This window comes from Pollachius pollachius, assembly GCF_949987615.1.
Source record: "Pollachius pollachius genome assembly, chromosome: 17".
NCBI lineage: Eukaryota > Metazoa > Chordata > Actinopteri > Gadiformes > Gadidae > Pollachius > Pollachius pollachius.
The window spans coordinates 6368177-6389556 of record NC_136950.1 but is presented as its reverse complement, the minus strand read 5'-3'; the positions used below and the strand labels follow the sequence as shown (position 1 = coordinate 6389556).

The following is a 21380-nucleotide window of genomic DNA, read 5'->3' as shown; positions in this document are numbered from 1 at the left end:
AGACGCGGCGCTCGCGTCGTCCTCATCCTCGTAGCTGTCCAACACGGAGTCGTAGAAGGGCTCTGGACACACACACGCACGCAGGCACACACACACACACAGGAACACACATACACACACACAGGAACACACACACACACACACAGGAACACACACACACACTCACAGGAACACAGATACACACACACAGGAACACACACACACACTCACACAGGAACACACACACACACACACACACAGGAACACAGATACACACTCACACACAAAAAGAAAATAATATACACACACACAGGAACGCAAATACACAGATAACCACACACACGCACACACACGAAAACGGATATACACACACACACACACACACACACACATACATACACACGCAGAAATGAATATACATACACACACAGGAATGCAGATACAGATTAAAACACACACACACACACACACACACACACACACACACACACAGAGGAACACAAATACATACACAAAGGCACAGACACACATATACATGCACATACACACACACACACATGCGCATGCGTGTGTAAAAAAAAGATAAACATTACACACAAAACATACATACAATATTGCACATGCACAAAACATTCACACAAAAAACAACGCATACATAAACCAACACACACACAAACGTACTGTATCATAGGCTATATTAAGGACACACTGAGGAAGATGTCCAGACTTACTTTTCAGCATAACAGCGGGCTGGGGGGGGCGAGGAGGGGGCTGTTCTGGGGGGGGTGAGAGACAGACAGGTGAGCGGTCGCATAATGTAGGGTTCCATCGTGTTCCAATCATGTCAACCTCAAGCATCAGGCTGTCTGAAATAGTTTCATAATGTCTTTCATAATTGCGTTTCAATTGCCTTTTTTGCATACTTTTAAATTACATTTAGATTACTACTCATATTGAGTTCATAGATATTTTCAGCATATTCATTTATTGTGGTTTATAGTCTTGTTCAACACAATTGTCCGTCCCTTTTTAATTCATCGTTGATAACTGCGCTGTACTTTCTGATGTCACATCTGCCCTGGATGTGAAAATAATTACATGAACGAATGAAGGGTTGAAGTGGTCTTCAAATGAACTAACATGACTCCATATTCAGTTTGCCGAAAAATAATTGTGAACTTTCCAAGAGACACAGCCCTCAGTGTTTGGCTGTGAGTTTCATGCAGTAAGATGAAATGCATGAAGCCATTCCAGCATTGTTTAGTTCTGACTAATTCACCGGACTGATTCACGTTTTGTTAAACGGAATGACAACAACTCACTCTTGGCACGGTTGGGGAGTTTAGTTGGTCTGGCTCTGGAAGGATCCATTCCAAGAATATCAGGGGGGTCCATGGGGTTCCCTAAATACAGACTGTTTATGTGTGGGAGAAAAACATGAGACCAAAGGAAATCATAAATACTTCTGTTTTCAGCTGCCTCCAAAAACATCAACCGACACGAATGCAAATATTATTTTCTGATAATAATGTTCCTACTTCACGTGTCTGGCTAGTCAGATACGTGAAGTCCTGTTAGTTTAGGAACAGGGTTACTTTGATGCTAGCTGTGAGCGCCAATGCCCTGATTTGTACAGAACAAATAAAACAAAGTATAACCAAGTATAAAACTACATTGCTGCTCTCTAGTGGTGAAAGACTGGTTTCCCCACCATAGATACACCCAATGCAAGACACAGAATAATTCATGAAAAACCGTAACAATACAGATTCAACAATCTTGCAGACGTTTTTTGAAATAAATTTTGCATCACAAGATTAGTCTTCTGAAGCACATTGAGTCTGCCTTGTGTATGGAAAGTGTTATATAAATAGAGTTGCCTTGCCTTCAGCAGAATGGAAATGTAGGACTAAATTAATCCAGATCAGAAATCTAAAACTGATCTTGTTAATCCCAGCATTGACAGACACATTGTGAACAGAGCAAAGTCACTTTATGTAGTGTTTGTGTGTGTGTGTGTGTGCATGTGTGTGTTTGTGTGTGAACGTGTGTGCGCTAGCGTGTGTGTGAGTGCATGTGTTTGTATTTGTGTGCGCTAGCTTGCGTATGGAATGCCGGGGGGTAAAAGCTATGCCTTGCGTGTATTGAATAAAATCAATAATTTTTTTCTCCTCTTGATTCTCGCAGCCAGTAAATATGACCCTTCCCCACCCAATCAACGAGGTCAGACCACAGCGGTCCGTTAATGATCTTTCTATCGACCGTGCTGTGCATTCACTTCACTACCCCGTGTTGACCTAGGCTGTATTGGGTGTTAGATCCATGTTCAAATCACTAATGAACTGTACAATATTGGTTGTTTTTACTCAAATCACCAAGTTTTATCTAGGGTTAGTTGTCAGAAAGAAGCCTATGGATCCATGTTTCCGCCTGTGTTCAATGTGTATTTAATGTCTGTTATGTAGGTCTACATCTTTTCTTCATGACGTTCATTGTGGCTGTTTTAACAATAGGTAATATTCCTTTATCTTGTAAAATCAATACCGACAATTATTAAAAGATGTTACGTTCACATGAATGTAACAACTAGGCTGCTACATGACTTCCTATACATTAAAGTGCTTCCACTGGGTGTCATCCAAATACTTTTAATAGAAAATCCACATTTACTCGGGTAGAGTAATAAAATGAAATATAGCTGCGAGCAGCAATGTTGTGGTCAAGCAGAATAGGTCTCCATAAAATAATTTTGCTGGACCGACGTAAACGGCTAGGTGGCTACATGATGACCGTCTCAGTAATTAGTATTAACGACAGCTGGTGGAATGAACTAGAGCAGCGGTTTTCAATAGGTGAGGCGCGCCTCCCCTGGGGGGCGCCAAAGAGCCACAGGGGAGGCGCGAGACGCAACACGCAAAGAAAAGATACACATCTGTATGCAGCTCTATTGATATCGGTAATTGTCCGTGCTTGTATTAGTTTTAAAATGTATCGTTTCCTTGTCCCAAGTCACCAGAAGACAGCATTAAGGGAGGAGAAAAAACGTAGGAAATATGATCCTGAATGCGTTTCTGGTTGTCTGTGGAGAGCGAGTTCCCCCAGATCTCCACAAAGGCTATGAAAGTCCTAATCCCCTTCACCTCAACCTACTTGTGTGAGTGTGGGTTTTCCGCACTGACCCTGATTAAAAACAAATACAGATCAAGGCTGCAGGTGGAGGACGACTTGCGTTTATTTCTCTCTGCAGCCCCGCATCGAACACCTCTGTCATCAAAAGCGAGGCCTTATTGTTATCACTGATATGGACGATTAAATTGAAGGTCAAAGTTGTGTCTTGAATGCATAAAATGGTTGGGCCATAGGGTTGATGCTGCTTGTAGTGAAAATGATGTGAGTATGGCGCATTTTGTTTGTGGTTTAAATCTGTGTTTTTATGTGGCTGAAATCGTTAACAAATTTGATGAAAATATGTGAATCTGTTCGATCTCATAACATGCCGTTGTTGTTCATTGATCCGAGAGCTGTCCAGTGTGCTGATTTCTTTCGAGACGATGTGCATCTCCTTCAAATGTGCGCTTAAGGCCCAGACAAACAGCGCCGATTTCAGCCGTCGGGTGTTGTCGGTTGTAGCTTTGTTTTGTTGACTTGTGGATAGGCCTACTGATGTTCAGTGATTTTAAAAGTAGCCTCAATTAGGCCTGCATTAAGTAGGAAATTATTTGCTGTTGCAAAGAATCGTTTATGAATGCACTTTTAAAAAAGTTTTGGAAATAAAATGTCTTCAAATACAATATTAAAAAACATTTACATTTGATTAGTTATTGAAAGTCATCATTGCCTGGAACACACAAAAGATGGCATTTACTGAAGAGGCGTGTTAGGTCGGGCGGACGGGAATATATATTTTTTTCAGCTGTCCTTACCTACTCTAAGAGGAGGCTCACATTCACCCAATTTGAAAACACCTGAACTAGAACATTATGCTACTACGCGTCAATGTTTACAAAATGGAAAAATGACCCCATATAGTGGTAAGGGCGCAATATCGTCTGCCTGACAGAACAAAGCGCACAAATACATAGGGGCATTCCGAACAATATCCCTAACAGAGACACAGTGTAAACAAGCATCTGTTCTGGGGGTGGTTCATGAAGCATCCAATCCAGTAAGAATTGCAGTTTATATTGTAAGTGGGCGGAATGGTAAATAAAGTCATTGTTGCATTATACATGCAGTACCGCTTGTCACCACACGAGTGCAGTGTCTAGCCTTTAATGAGCTAGTAGTGATCTGATTGTATGCTGAATGTCAGATTGACATGATGATTTAATATGATTGATATGTTATCAGTTTTATATAACACAGTATATGATGACCATGATAAAATGCATATGATTAGATATAATTTTACTGACAATTAAAGCTATTGGCAAATGGTTATCACAACGAAAATACATTGGAGTGGCTTTCTAAGGGCCGGAATAGACTTGCTGCTAACAACGCCCCCCTAGGCGTTGATGATGCCCAATTATTTGGGCATCATTAGAATAGGGTCATAAGACTATGAGCCAAGTTTGGTTTAGATACATGAAGGCCTTGCAGAGAAATGAGTTCACTTCCTGTTTGACATCCCCCTGAGGTCAAAGGTCACCAAATTGTTTGGATGTCCCCATAATGATGTCATGAGTCTATGTACCAAGTTTGGCTGTGATATGTTAAAGAGATGCTGAGAACAGGCTTACTTCCTGTCTGGCGACCTTGCCGTCAAGTTTAATTGGCTGTCAAGACCAAACTGTTTTGAATTTGAAAAAGCTGTTTTACAAATTTGTTCTGCTTGGTCTGAAGATCATATATGGCAAGTTTCATGATGATTGGACATAGTTTGTGTCCTGTGAATATGTACTATTGATTTTGACAACTTTCCTCATGGCGGAGAAATTCTGATGTTGCCATGGGAAATAATACATTAGCTACATGGGGAGGTCTGACAGTATCACCAGACATTGAAAACAAGTTTGAAATATACTTCATTAATCTTCATTAATAACAGCGCCCCCTAGAGGTCAAAGGTCTATGTGACCAGTTTGGTCATGATATGTCAAAGCGCTGCTGAGAAATTGGAATTTGAGAAATCTATTCAATGTATTTTGTCAAGCATGGCCTGAAGATCATCTGTGCCAAGTTTAGAGAAGATTAGTCAACATTTGTGATGGGAGATACATTTTGAAGGTTTTTGACATAAACCAAGATGGCGGAAGATCCATCATGGTGTAAAACGACGACATAGGGTGCGTTCCTTGGGCTTCGCCCAAGGAATCCAATGATACCTTGCTTGTGAATATTGGATGAATGGGTCAAAAGTTATAAACATGAATGCATGTCCAACTTTGACCTGTTGGTGGCACTAGAGCTTATGAGCTAGCGACCACAAATTTGGGTCATGGGATAATGGGTCTGTCCTGAATCAGTGTGCCAAATTTCACAACTTTTCACCATGGCGTTCTATGGGCTGCCATAGGCTCCCATTGAAGGATAATAATAGGAAAACGTACAAAAACAATAGGTTGTCTCGCAGCTTCGCTGCTTGATCCCCAATGAAGGGCGGATGTAACCCATATTTTGAGGGTTCAAACAATATTACAGTGCTTGCACATGGAAGATTGCTCAACTCGTTCGGCTCCTAGGAAGACTCAATTGCAGAGGTGGCTGATCCGAGATGAAGCTTTCCTAATTGTACTGAATTGGTGTTTGAATATCAATTACATCGATAGCACCATCAGAAGATCCTGCTTTCACAGCGTGTGATGAGACAATAAATTATTTCTATGAACATATCATATACTTGTCTACAATGAGGCATAGATTTGACCCTTATGGCCAGCATATATGTGTGCGTTTGTGTGTGTGTGTTTGTGTGTGTGCGTGCATGAAAGTGAGTGTGTGTGTGTGCGTGTTTGTGTGTGTGTATGTATGTGTGTGTGTGTGTGTGTATGTGTGTGTGAGAGTAAGTGTGTGTTTGTGTTTGTGTGTGAATGTTTGTGTGTGTCTATGAGTTTACGTCGAAGGGTGTGTGTGTGTGGAAGTGAGTGAGTGAATGAGTGAGTGTGTGTGTGTGTTTGTGTGTGTCTAAGAGTGAGTATGTGTGTGTGTGTTTGTTTGTGTGTTATTGCAAGTATGTGTGTGTGTGTGTGTGTGTGTGTGTGTGTGTGTGTGTGTGTGTGTGTGTGTGCGTGCGTGCGTGCGTGCGTGCGTGCGTGCGTGCGTGTGTGTGAGACCTGTCAATGCGGTCGGCGTGGCCCCAGCTGCGGTGAGGGTCCGTGTCCCCGTGGCCTGTGTGGATGAAGGAGTGCTTGAGGGGTCTACTGATGTGCTGGGCCGACAGGCCGGCCACCGAGGTCACCACGTGGCGGGGGAACTGACCCACCCTCAGAGACCGCCGGTTCTGACCCACCCACCAGTAGTGCTCCGCCCTGGACACACACACACAGGCACAAACAGACACACACACACATTTACATACATACAATACATTTAATCACCAGTAGTGCTCACAAATATATGTACAAGGTACACACACTGAAATAAAAACACCAGTATAGCTTTGCCCTGGAGACATATCCACACAAGCACACACACAAACACACTCACACACAAACACACACACACACACACACACACACACACACACACACACACACACACACAAACAATATGTTCATACACACACACACACACACACACACACACACTAGAGATGCGCGGTTGGTGGTTGCAGCTGCGGACTCCGCAGCTAAACCTACATTTTTATTTTAACATTTTTATTAAATTCGGGCGGGTGGTGGTTAAACATCAACATCAAAATAAAAATATTCATTCTTCTTTTTATTCTTATATATAACATCTTCCGGCAATGAATTTTATTTGATAATTCACTGTTGCTAAGCAGATCGCTGTCAAGGAATGTGGATTTTTTTTTTGTGGTAACTTGTCAACCCCAGCGTCTTCGGTTGCTAAGCGACGTCAACGTCTTTAGGGGCGGACTATTGATCAACCTTTCAGAGATGGCATCGCAGGCAATAGGCTATCCTACTAGGGACTTTAGCCTTGCAATATCTTTGCTTCATTGTATCAGTCTCCTTTCAAGAACACGCAAGAGCTATCAGCCTCGCGTCAGCAGCAACTTGCATCGCTGTATAAAAGCAACCGGCAGATGGCGGGCGGATGCGGTTTTTAAATTTGGCCAAAAAACGTTGGTGCGGATAGATGGTGGATGGATGATGCGTCTGTGATGCGGTTAAGGATGAAATAATAGCCCATCCGCGCATCTCTAACACACACACACACACACACACACACACACACACACACACACACACATTTATGCAAACATATACAAACAAAAATGCATACACGTAAAGGAATGAACACAGAGAAAAAAAATGTCTCTCGTTTACTCGTCATGTCGACGAGTGCCATCAGTAAAATACCATTTGCTGAAACGCTAACTGGAAGCTCACTCGCCCGGCTAATTAAGTTAAACATGGCCTGCTGCTGCTCGTTTGACTCGGGTTAAGTGACCTTCTCCCCAAATTCTCGCTCAAATGCTCAAAGACAGAAGTATGAATACAACTTCATTAAAACTACCTGTAAAAAACACACACACACACAAACACATAATGTATACAGATGTAGGGGCTTAATAGAGCTACAGTCACTCACCACACACACACAAACAAACACACAGACTCTACTCACCGTCCCTCTATGATGGTGATGACATCATTCAAGTTGATCTGCAGCTTGTCGTCCTCCTCGAAGTCCTGCAGAGCCCTCATGTCTGTGGGCATCATCTGAACACACATACACACACACACACACACACACACACCAAACACATACAAAAGAGCCACAAACCCACCCACACAGGCATCCACTCATTATTCATTCATTCCTGACTCGGTATTTCCATACAGAACATCGTGTGCTCCCCGCTGATTAGCTATAGAGATATCCCTCGGCTCCCATATATGAGAGATGTCTGCAGACATTTGACCATTCAGGTCAACAAGGGGTCATGCATTATATTTTAGCATAAACAAATCAAAACATCTTTATAGCAGAAAGTGATTGCGGCTGGGAGAACAAGACTTGCTATCTCGATGAAGTAATAGAGACATCTGTGTTAGGAATGTTAACCGATGACTGTTTGACCGATGGTTGACCGTATCAACGTTAACCGATCAATCTTGTCGCTTGTCGGTTAAAAACTAAATTGGGGTCAGTGTGGACTGTGGAGTGTGTATTCTTCACACAAAAAGATGATCAGGTGAGGTGACTTATTGGAAGTTGGACGGACACCGCGTCTCTAGCCCACTGTTTAATTTCTCCTCAAGTCTTAATTATTCCCGCGTGCGAGCGGCGGAGAATATGATCTCTAAATTATTATGGACGGTAGACTAAACGCTATACGACTACAGTTAGCCATCTCATTCCAAGATCTTTTTGGGTGAAGTGAAAAAAATTATCCCTCACACTAAATTTTTCCGTCTCCTCCATATTAAACAAGCAGCGTCTCTTCGGAGATGTCGTTTTCTTAAATGAGCCGCGGCAATGTTTCATATGAGCTCCTAACGCTGCCCTCTTCCGATTGGTCCCTGGTGAATCCCGCGCAGGGTCTCAACGAGGTCCGCGCCATCTCAGACCACTGTGGGCGTTCGAGCCCGCTCTCTACACACGGTCAGCTTGCAGTAAGCACGCCGCGTGTTTCAATTCAAACACAGGTCGTGCCGCGGTTAGAGCCACTGCCTCTCACTCGGAGAGAGTGTGTGTGAGTCGGAGGCAGAGCGGGAGAGAGATAAGCAGAGTTACGAAATAGCAGGCGGCAGGCGTGGCTCAAAATGGCTGTTATTTCAAATCGCACATTTTAATCTGATCGGTTAACCGGTTTCAACCGGTTAATGAGGCTCAGTGGTCGGTCAAGAATATGTTACATTTTTCGCCATCCCTAATCTGTGTCATGGAAAATCTACCAGGACCAAGACAAACGTCTGCTGAACTCATGCTTTTGTTAACACACAGCCAACAATGTCCTTGGAATCGGCACAGTAAGTACAGATAAAGACAGATATCAGGTTTTAAGGAAAACCAAACCGACTCCTCAAAACGACTCATTGTAGATCAAAAACGTGATGTGATAGGTTACAAAGTTGTGCTATGGATTGATCCCGGTCAGAATAAAACCCACAAAGTTATCAAAACGTAAAAACATGCACAAATGTGGACTCAAATGTCCCTCTATGGGCTAAACGCCTGCTATTGCATGAGCTAATTGTGATTGAATTGTGAATTGTGCAGTTCTGGGCAAACCAAACATTCACACACCACACATAGGGGTGTGGTCTGTGGAGGGGTCTGTGGGGGCGGGGGGTACCTCCAGCAGGAAGTCCCTGAGGGCGGTGAAGGTGGGCCGGTCCTCAGGCTTGGGGCTCCAGCACTGCAGCATGACGTTGTACACGTCCTGGGGGCAGTAGTCCGGCTTACACAGACGCTCCGCCTCCACGTCCACCTTGTGCAGGATCTGAGCCCCACACACACACACACAGGCACAAGCACGCACGCATGCATGCACACACGCACGCACACACACACCCACCCACACACACACACACACAGACACACACACACACACAAACACACACACACATTGGAGAATCAAAGTAGGCAGTGTTATTTTTTCTCTTAAAAATGATTTAAGAGAAGTAATGGCATTTGTTCAGACACACTCCAAATCATAAAAAGTAACACTTTCAGATATGAGGACACGTACACAATAAATCCAATTTGCAACCCTGGTGATGTTATGACTATGAGGTGTTGATGACACACATGTAGTGCACGTGTGTCAGTGAGACCCATAAGGACAGATAACAGACAGATAAGTAGGTGTTGTCTGTTAGGAGCCTGTGTGCTTCTACTGTCTAATTTGCTGACAACCACTGCCGGGACAGCCATAGTCGCCCTCTCGTGGACACAGATTGCATTACACCATTAGATGTCCATTAAAAACTATTTCAAATCAAGTTTATTTATATATGCATGCAAGCCGTATGAACAAATGTATGTGTGTGTGTATGTGTTTATGTATGTGAGCCTATTTGATTGCGTATGCATATGTTAGTGTGTGTGCATACATTTGTTTGTTTGCTTTTGTGTGCGTGAATGTGTATACAACATTGCACAGACATCCTGAACAAAGTATGTGTGTGCGTCATATTTGTAGGTGCTATAAATAATCATCCACATGTACAGATCCGTGGATAAGCTGGATCTCCAGGGCGTACCTGGCTGCCGTTGAGGCCCAGCCAGGGCTCCTGTCCGTGGGTAAACATCTCCCACAGGGTGACCCCAAACATCCAGGTGTCAGACGCATGAGAGAAGGTCCGGGACTTCAGAGACTCGGGAGCACACCTGGGGAGAGGGAGTGGGAGGGGGAGGAGGGGGAGAGAGACAGGGAGGAGAGGGGGAGGAAGAGGGAGAGGGAGGAGGGGGAGAGAGACAGGGAGGAGAGGGGGAGGAAGAGGGAGAGGGAGGAGGAGGGGGAGAGAGACAGGGAGGAGAGGGGGAGGAAGAGGGAGAGGGAGGAGAGGGGGAGGAAGAGGGAGAGGGAGGAGGAGGGGGAGAGAGACAGGGAGGAGAGGGGGAGGAAGACGGAGAGGGAGGAGGAGGGGGAGAGAGACAGGGAGGAGAGGGGGAGGAAGAGGGAGAGGGAGGAGGGGGAGAGAGACGGGGAGGAGAGGGGGAGGAAGAGGGAGAGGGAGGAGGGGGAGAGAGACGGGGAGGATAGGGGGAGGAAGAGGGAGAGAGACAGGGAGAGAGACAGGGAGGATAGGGGGAGGTAGAGGGAGCGAAGGGGGAGAGAAGGACAGAGGGGAGAGAGACAGAGAGGAGAGGGGGAGGAACAGGGAGAGAAGGGGGAGAGAAGGACAGAGGGGAGAGAGACAGAGAGGAGAGGGGGAGGAGCAGGGAGAGAGACACGGAGTAAAGGGGGAGATTGAGGGGGAGGGAGGAGAGAGAGAGGAAGGGAGGAGAGAGACAGGAAGGGAGGAGAGAGCGAGGGGGGTAGAGAACAAAAGGAGAGGAAGAGTACGATTTATTTATTTTTTCGAAGCCGGATGTCTCGTCTCTGCTGCCGCGCAGTGACCTCATCAACTGACAGACCTAGGGTGCAGTTCTGTCGTCATGGAGACGGAGACTTCCTGGTACCAGTGTGAGCATGTGATCGGAGCGGGAGAGAAAGAGCACTGTGAGCTCAAGCTGCTCTCCTTGTACTCCATCCATTCCAACGCTACCCAGAATGCACTGCTCCGGTGGCCCAAGTAAGCATCTAGGAAAGGTCTCTTCCTCTTTCCTCCCTCCTTCCTTACCCTTTTTCCCTCCATCGCTAACTTTCTCCCTCTTCCTCTTTTTCCCCTGATTTCACATCTCATTTTAATTTGTCTTTCTCTCTCTGCCTCATGTGTCTTTTGATTTCTTTCCCTTTCTCTCGCTCTTACATTCTCTTCTTTGATTTTTCTCCATCGCTAAAGAAAATTGTTCACCCACCATCCACCTCTCTCTCCTTCTCCCTAACCATCTCTCTCCTTCTGGTCCTTTCCTTATTGCTCTCTCTCTATAGGGTCTCCGCTCCTTTTCTCTCTCCCTCTATTTGTGTAGGGTGTCTAGTCTCTCTCTCCACCAGTCTAGTGTCTAGTCTCTCTCTCCCCCAGTCTAGTGTCTAGTCTCTCTCTCCCCCAGTCTAGTGTCTAGTCTCTCTCCACCAGTCTGGTATATAGTCTCTCTCTCCCCTAGTCTAGTGTGTAGTCTCTCTCTCCCCCAGTCTAGTGTCTACTCTCTCTCTCCACCAGTCTAGTGTCTACTCTCTCTCTCCCCCAGTCTAGTGTCTAGTCTCTCTCCACCAGTCTGCTAGACAGTCTCTCTCTCCCCAGTCTAGTGTCTAGTCTCTCTCTCCCCCAGTCTAGTGTGTAGTCTCTCTCCCCCAGTCTAGTGTCTAGTCTCTCTCTCCACCAGTCTGATATATAGTCTCTCTCTCCCCCAGTCTAGTGTCTAGTCTCTCTCTCCCCCAGTCTAGTGTCTAGTCTCTCTCTCCACCAGTCTAGTGTCTAGTCTCTCTCTCCACCAGTCTAGTGTCTAGTCTCTCTCTCCACCAGTCTGGTATATAGTCTCTCTCTCCACCAGTCTAGTGTCTAGTCTCTCTCTCCACCAGTCTAGTGTCTAGTCTAGTCTCTCTCTCCACCAGTCTGGTATATAGTCTCTCTCTCCTCCCAGTCTAGTGTGTAGTCTCTCTCTCCCCCAGTCTAGTGTCTAGTCTCTCTCTCCCCAAGTCTAGTGTGTAGTCTCTCTCTCCACCAGTCTGGTATATAGTCTCTCTCTCCTCCCAGTCTAGTGTGTAGTCTCTCTCTCCCCCATTCTAGTGTCTACTCTCTCTCTCCCCCAGTCTAGTGTGTAGTCTCTCTCTCCACCAGTCTAGTGTCTAGTCTCTCTCCACCAGTCTGCTAGACAGTCTCTCTCTCACCAGGCGAAGGGGACCTTGTGGCTCTCCTCCATGACGTAGTGATCCGTGTGTTTGGGCAGCGCCCTCATGAGGCCGAAGTCTCCGATCTTCACTGTGTCGCTGGAGAACAGCAGCACGTTCCGGGCCGCAAGGTCGCGGTGGAGAAACCGCCGCTGCTCCAGATAGGCCATGCCGCACGACACCTACGCACACACAGACACAATAGAGGAACACACACACACACTAAGAATAACACCATGATCTACAGGCAATGGTACAAGCCTGTCATTTGCGTCTGTAATTAGCTTTGTTCCAAGAAAAGTTTGGGAATTTCCGATTTGGATAAAAACACTTTGCGGGTTGTTTTCGAACGAGTTGGTAAACAGGAGTGCTCCAAAGCCTAACCCCACCGCTATATTTGAACGCAGGTTCAAACAATAGCTATTGAATGAATGAATCGGAATGCTATGCTAGCATAAGCCTTAGCATGCTATGCTATCCTTAGCATTAGAATGATATGCCACGCTAACCCGGACGGCGTAGCCGCAGAGGGGGCTGTTTTGAACACTGACACGCTATTGAACGAAAGGGTTGCCGATGCCGGTACGCTATCGCTCACGTGCTAACCTGGACGGCGTAGCTGCAGAGCGAGGCGATGAGGATGTGTCCCTGCCGCTTCCTCAGGCGGTCCAGCAGAGAGCCCAGGGGGGCCAGCTCTGTCACCTGCACACACACACACACACACACACACACACACACACACACACACACACACACACGCGCAAAATCATTAGCATTCATTATGACATCTGTGCATGATAAGAGATAGTTCGTATTCATAAATATTTTTTCTGTAGCTGTGCGTGTACAAGTGAGTGTAGACATGTGTGTCTCTTTGTGTGTGTCTATATCTATGTGGGAGTCCTTGTGTCTGTATGTGTGTGTGCGTGTGTGTGTGTGCACATGTTTGTGTGCATATGTGCAACCCCTCACCATCCCCATGGTCTGTGCGTACACATGTTCCGATACTTGCATATTGGTGCATCTATGCTAGTGTGTGTATGTGTGTTCATATATATATTTATATATATATGTGTGTGTGAATATGGGTGTGTGTATGTATGTCAGTGGGAGTGGCCTCACCATCTTCATGGGCTGTGTGAGCACGATGCCGTACAGGGTGATGAGGTTCTGGTGGCTGAGGGAGTGCATGGCGTTCACCTCCCTGATGAAGTCGTCCAGACCCTCCGAGTCCAGCAGGCCGGCCTTCAGACACTTCACCGCCACCGACAGCTGCAGGGGGGACACTGGACTCTTAACGCCAGTGTTGTCTCCCTCTCTCTCCCCCCCCCCCCCCTCTCTCTATCCCCCTCTCTTTGTCTCCCCCCCTCTCGCCCGCTCTCTCTCTTTCCCCCGTCTGTCTCTTTCTCCACCCTCTTTTTCTCTCCCCATCTCACTCTCTCTATCCCCCCTCACTCTCACTGTCTCTCTCCCTCTCCCTCTCTCTCTCTTTCTCTCTCTCTCTCTCTCTCTCTCTCTCTCTCTCTCCCTCTCTCTCTCCCCCTCTCTCTCTCTCTCTCTCTCTCTCTCTCTCTCTCTCTCTCTCTCTCACCACTCTTCCATTGGGACTCGTCCACTCCCCCCGTCGCACCACGCCAAACGTTCCGTCTCCCAGGCGTTCAAACAGCTGTAGCTCCGCCTCCCGGACCAGGCAGGTGAGCGAGGCGCCCGGTTCGCTGGCGGGGGCGCCGGTGGGCGGGGCCAGGCAGGCCGACGCCCCCTGGGGGAGGGGCGCCTGGGGGTCGACGTCGGGTCGTTTCCCCGGAAACACCTGCTGACCCAGACGCAGAGGCTACGGCTGAGAGTGATTCCACCTCGCACACGCGCACAAACACACACACACACACAAAAAAACACACACACACACACTCACACAGACACACACACACACACAAACACACACAGACACACACACACACACAAACATATACAAACGTACACATGAAGACACATGTATATAGACATGTATGCATACAAACCCATACAAACTTACACACACACATACAAACATACAGAGACGCTCATAGACAGCAGCGCATATAGAAATTGTACATTCATGGACACTGTGCGTATGCATGCATCACAAACAACAGAGAGATTTGTACCTTGCTCATCCAGGACTTGCGTTTATAAAGAGCCCTCCTCCTCTTGACCGCCTCCCAGAGGCGTCTCTGACCTGGGGACACAGGAACGACCCTTTAGACAACCCTACCCTGAGGCTGCGTTCAAGTAACATGGGAGTTACCACGATGACATTACCTTCAGACTTGTAAATACTGTTCAGGCCAACAACCAACTGGTAGATGAAAGTAGGAATTTGGTATCTTTCGAGAGTGCCGATGTATCGCCTACCTTTCAATAGTGAGTAAGTCGTTATGTCAACTGTTAACTAGATGATAACACTGTTATGACCTGTGGTCATATTTTGTTTTTGTTTGCGCTAATGTCCCTCCCTCTGTACATGTTTCTTTGTTTGCAGGCGTTCGATAATAGTTAATTGATTGTTCATTAATTGGGCGTTGAAAAACAATCCATTTTTTTTTCATATCTTTTCAACCTGACCCCACATGAAGTGACACAGTGTATCTTTACCTTACCCAGCATGTCACAGCGCTAGCAGGGGGCCTACAGGGATGCTATTGGAGAAGGCTTACAGTATGCTAACATGGCTCTCACAGAGCTAGCAGGGAGCTAACGGAGGGGGCAGGGGCACTAGCCTGCAGCATACCGGGCCGCCCCATGCCGATCTTCTCCAGGTCTTCGTTCTTGACGTAATCGAAGTGGGAGAGCCGCGTGACGTTGAGCTCGTCCCGGATCCTCAGGAAGTACTGCTGCAGCTGCACGTCACTCAGCAGCTCAGCCAGCCAATCAGTGCCCTCCTCACACTGCAGCTAACACACACACACACACGATATAAAACAATGCATCGGTACACTCTGATGTACTGTGTTCACACACATACACACACACACATAAACACACACACAGTAGCCAATCACAGTAGCACGAGTGAGAGATAGGTCAGGAAGCTTAACACTTTACCATTGGTCCTGCATCGTTCGCCCTCATCCCTCTGTCACTCCGCTCCTCTTCCTCTGCCTCTTCCCCCCTGGCATAGGGGAGGCGCTGGTACACATAGCTCTCCCCCATGGCTACTGGCTCCGCACCTCTCCCTCCCTCTCCTCCTCCTCCCTCTATCCCTCTCCTATTTCCTATCTCCCTCTCCTCCTCCCTCACCTCCTCCCTCCCTCTCTTTCTCTCCTCCTCCTTCACACAATCTCTTTCCTTTCTCTCAAGTCTCACCTGATTTCTCTCGCCCCCCCCCCCCCTCTCTCTCTCTCTCTCTCTCTAGGTCTCACCTATCCGACCTCTGTTTCGACGGAGGCATTAGCTTCTGTTAGCTCTCAGTGCTAACTCTGTTCCTATACCGAACGAGTGGCTAGCCTAGCTCTGAGCGCTAACTCTGGTCAGGTCTGGTGTCTCGCCGTGCCTTCTCAGCTCCACCACCTTCTCTGTGGGGCGGCGCTGTGTCTAGTGCACGTCCTTACGTGCACGCTCACACATATGTGTGCACATGACTGGAGGCATTTGACACCACGGCCCCGTCGTGCACCACCTTGGCCTCTGTGACCGCGTGTCTTCAATTTATTCTCTCTCCTACAGTCTCTCTCTCTCTCTCTCTCTCTCTCTCTTTCACTCTCTCTCTCTGCACAACTTCACACAGTACAGCACATCGCTATGTGTTTTCCCTCCCTCACTGTGTTTCTATGTCTCTCTCTCTTTCTCCATTTCTCTCTCTGTCTCCCTCTCTGGATCCTTGCTAGCCCGCTCGCTCATTCTGGACGCCCCGTAGCATCCAAACCCACCGCTGCTTAATTATTCAGCATCCCAAATCGGAGGAGAGAGGAAGAGAGAAAGGATAAGAGGGTGAGTGAGTGTGTGTGAGAGAGAGAGAGAGAGAGAACAACCATGTTAAACATACAAGCAGAAATATGGGAAACCAAATTAATCGATATGCTGAAAGTCAGAGGAGTGTAACTCCAAACATAGCTGTTATAGCATAGGCTGTGTAACCATGGCGACAGGCATAAAGACAGAGACGGACTAAAGAAACGACAGACAGACAAGGGCAACGAGCTAATGGCTTAAGTCAGCACCACAGTAATAATGTACATCGGCCTCAGAGTGGGTGGTTTTGAGACAGTTGGTGAATGACGTAGTATGTGCCTTGTTGGCAGGTTAAGCCAGAAGGAAACACAATTTAGAAGTTATATATGTATGCGTATATATATATTTTTGTTTTTACATATATATATAAAATATAAAAAATATATATATACATACATACAAATATATAGGTATGTGGGATAATGATGTGTTTATATATATAGGCTATGCATATATATATATAGATAGATAGATAGATAGATAGATAGATAGATAGATAGATAGCTAGCTAGCTAGATAGATAGATAGATAATATATATTGATATATAGATATATATTTAAAAACACATACTTATCCTCTTTCAATTCAAAATGTGCAGCTCTAGCTAAACATTAGCATATTCTCCATTCCAAAAAAATATCCAAATTAAAAGCAGAGCGTTTCTCTGTTTATTTTTGTTCTATTATCATATATTATATTTAACTACCGGACGTGGTTATCCAATGGGTTGGGTTCTGCACGCCTACCGTTCGTCTGCTTTCATGCGGATGTTGGGGTCACCTGCTGGTAGAGGCCATGCGGATCCTCTGCACCCGCTTGATTCCGGGAGAGACGTCATCAAAACAGAAGAGCAAGGTCACTGTAACGCATGCACAAATACAACGACCCTGACCTGGTCACCCTTCCAGCCCCCTCAGAAGACGCCAACTACAAAGCTGATGAGCTTATAGTCCGTGTCCTGGCGATGACATTTACAGCATGACGCGAGTCCGCTCACCTGGCCTGTCTGTCTGCCCATCAAACCTCAGCGTTCCTACTCCACACCGTTGACATTGATATTAGCTGGACATTGACACTGCATCGACTGCACACACCAAGCGATAATAGGTCACGTCTCTGTCACATGTCGAGCGCCGCGCACACACGCACAGAAACACACACAGTGATCCACATAAACACACGGAGGAGGCGGTGTGGTTGGCTAGAAACACCATGCTATAGGTACCTTTAAAGGAAAAGCCTCTTGGAAGATGGCTTCTTCTGGGTAAATATGCAGTCGCTCCTCTACAAGAGCGACTATTTCGACAAAGACATGCCGTGGTGATGTTGATGGGCAGGCTGTTTCCTCTCAAGCAGATCCGTTATCTCGGCGGGTCGCGCCGCGGTTCACTCCGGGGCGCCTCCAGTGGCGTCCCTCAGATCCTCCGCGTCATTCCTGTGCGTAACCTTAAAGCGCCAAGTGTACGCGTTTCGGTTCCCTATATATTTTTAGGGAGGTGTACTCCTGTGATTTTAATTGTGAGAAGGCTCAAAGGAATATGAGCGCTTATTTTGAAAGGCAGTCATGATTAGTGAGGTCAATATGGCAGCATTGGGTAGTAGGCTGCAATATGGTACGCCTTTGATGTAATCTGTGTATTCCACCTAAAATTTACAGTGTGTTATAACGAGGATTTAGAGTTGATAATGCATTATTTTAAAAACAATCTTTTCAGATCGCTTCAATTTAAATTGTTACACATCGACTGTGATTATGGCTTATGGGCGCCCTCTGGCGATCATTTAAAACATTACACAGACAAGACAATTTAAGCAGGTGAAGCATTTATTAGCTTGCAGAATATGGGGGGGAAAAGTGGCAGGTAGAAGGGAAGTTTAACAACATGGTATGAATCAGGGACTAAGAGAAAACTCTTTAATATGGAGCAAAGTAGATATGGAGTTCCAATGCCTATACTATTTGTAATCTTAACATGTATAATATGATGCATGACAGTAATATAGTTGACTGAACTGTCAGAAAGATTAAAGGAGAACGTTTTGCCCAAACAACCATCATCATTTTCCTTTTTTTTCTTATTAATAAGACAAACATGCATTAACATTTCCAAAATGTATTTTTGCTGTATTTTAAACATTGAAACTTGTAGATAATGAATTCAAGGTTCAAGAACGAAAGGAAACTCAGAACATTTTTCATTCTCAAGCAAGTCCTGCAGAGCAGTGAAGAAACCAAGGAAAAGGGGTCACAGCGGCCCACACTGGTGGATACAGTCCTAGGACTAGACACAGTATCTGAGGTGTTCACCGACAGAAACCATAACCTGAAACCCACCGAATATCACAATCCTTGCCAGCCAAGAGTTCAATAAATTAACATTTAAACTCAAAGAGCAACCTTCTCTTGTGTATTTTCTGACACATAGGAAAGTGTCATGGTGATTGAATGGAAAACGGAGGATGATTCAAGCCGCAAATGAAGCGTGAGCGACCGCTAGGGGGCACAACCTGAAACTACAGGGAGGAAAAGCAGCAGAAATATAAAAAAACAAACTTTGGGAAGCACTGTACCCGATAAGTTGTTCCACCTTGAGTGAAATATGAGAGGCACTGCTCTCGATACACACATTTCTTGTGCACACACACACGCACACAGACACACACAACACACACACACACACACACAGGTAGATAAAAACTACCATCCTTCTCTGCATTATGAAAGGCCCTGCTTCCGATAATGTAAATATTTAATTATAGAAGACCCTGCTTCTGATAATGTATAACATTCTGAAGGCATTCCGACAATGTCTTGGATTCCAGAAGACCGCACATTCCGACACTATACCTCATTATAGAAGACCCTGCTTCTGATAATGTCAATATTTAATTATAGAAGGCCCTGCTTCTGATAATGTATAACATTCTGAAGGCATTCCGACAATGTCTTGGATTCCAGAAGACCGCACATTCCGACACTATACCTCATTATAGAAGACCCTGCTTCTGATAATGTCAATATTTAATTATAGAAGACCCTGCTTCTGATAATGTATAACATTCTGAAGGCATTCCGACAATGTCTTGGATTCCAGAAGACCGCACATTCCGACACTATACCTCATTATAGAAGACCCTGCTTCTGATAATGTCAATATTTAATTATAGAAGGCCCTGCTTCTGATAATGTATAACATTCTGAAGGCATTCCGACTGACAATGTGTTTGATTACAGAAGACTGCATTCCAATCATTTAGTTCTTAATTGAAGGCCCTGCTTCTGATAATGGATTATATCCTAAAAGGCGTTCTTACGGACGATGAGTTTGATTGCAGAAGACTGCATTCTGATAATGTATTCATCATAGAAGGCCCTACTTCTTATAAGTCCTTTCATTATAGGACACTGCTACGCAAATCTCTTAAATTACCGAAGGCCTTCCCCTTGATAATTTGCTTATGACTTTGCAGCCAGGGCACCTTGAACAACTCCTGGTCATTACAAACCAAACAACTGCAAAATTCTGCGACGGTGTTTAAAGGTCTGGCATTTTGGGATGGCCAAGGAAAATTTTACGTTGCAAGGCTGTGGGCAGTTCTCTTCAATAAAGAGAAGTACACAAATAAGAACACACAAATGAACTTGAGAGCTGAACACAACATCTTTAAAGCGCATTATATAGACTATAGGGATGGCCCAAGAGCCCTTCATTCTCTTCTCACAATAAAAGCACCAAACAAAAAGGTGTAACAAAACAGTTGAAGCTCATACTGTGAAATTAACCGCACCTTTAGATGACAATGTGTACCGCCCATGGCCATGGGCTGTCGACACAAGTGCACTTCTTACTTGAAACAGCACTTTTTTCTTTACGCTGGGGAACCATCGTCCTGTCTCCGTGGAAACGGAGCAGGAGTGGTACTGAGGAGCAGATGCTGCTAAGGCTGAGACGGTATAACCGTCATAATTATGGAAGTCACTGCTTCCGATAACGTTGCGTAGATATAGACATAAATAAAAAAACAAACTTAAATTATAGCGTACACTGTCGCTGATAAAATAAATATTATAAATAGTATTGAGGATTATATCACACTTAAGGTTTTAAATCAAGATCTGGTTTGGTTTTGAGTACCGCACACAGGCATGAGATTTCGACTGATATCAGTTATCTTAAGGTCGATATCCTTACAGTGTTTTAAGCAAGGTCTTCACGAGAAAGAAGCCTTAGTAACGTACAGTGTTTGATCGGTTGCAATTAAGTGCCACAATTTACCTTTGACAGAATAAAAATTGCAGCTAGTGCCCACTAAAGTTAAACTGCAATGCTCTTTATCTGATCAATGTAAATTAACCCTAACACAGCCTTGAATCCCTCAGAATCCACACACACACACACACACACACACACACACACACACACACACACACACACACACACACACACACACACACACACACAGTTAAGAGCAACCACTCATCGAGACATACAAGGACGACAGCACACACGTTTGTCTTTCTGATCAAACGAGGTGATGTCACTCTTGGTTTGCATAGCTAGTGACCTTGCATTCATTTTACCTAAAGTGCAGTAATGCACGTTTCATCAGAGGTGGTGCTGTCTTCACGGTTTGATTTCAGAGTAGTTACTCTTTCACACACACACACACACACACACACACACACACACACACACACACACACACACACACACACACACACACACACACACACACACACACACACACACACACACACCTAGCTACCTACCACCCACCCACACACCCTCCCACCGTCCGTCCGTCCGTCCGTCCGTCCGTCCGTCCGTCCGTCCGTCCGTC

The 21380-nt window shown here is 45.6% G+C and overlaps 1 protein-coding gene across 1 annotated transcript in view; it reads right to left on the bottom strand.

Annotated features, from left to right (window-relative positions):
- tnk2a (tyrosine kinase, non-receptor, 2a) overlaps window positions 1–15749 on the bottom strand; it is a 24764-nt gene extending 9015 nt beyond the window's left edge. The window contains 14 exon segments of the mRNA XM_079754597.1: window positions 1–62; window positions 711–755; window positions 1302–1393; window positions 6255–6449; window positions 7735–7829; window positions 9410–9556; window positions 10320–10446; window positions 12551–12732; window positions 13157–13252; window positions 13673–13822; window positions 14142–14381; window positions 14695–14765; window positions 15318–15480; window positions 15632–15749. The exon segment at window positions 1–62 is cut by the window's left edge and continues 174 nt beyond it. Coding sequence (XP_079610723.1) covers window positions 1–62; window positions 711–755; window positions 1302–1393; window positions 6255–6449; window positions 7735–7829; window positions 9410–9556; window positions 10320–10446; window positions 12551–12732; window positions 13157–13252; window positions 13673–13822; window positions 14142–14381; window positions 14695–14765; window positions 15318–15480; window positions 15632–15739 — 1773 coding nt within the window. The 5' untranslated portion in view covers window positions 15740–15749.
- Between the last annotated feature and the right edge of the window lie 5631 nt (window positions 15750–21380).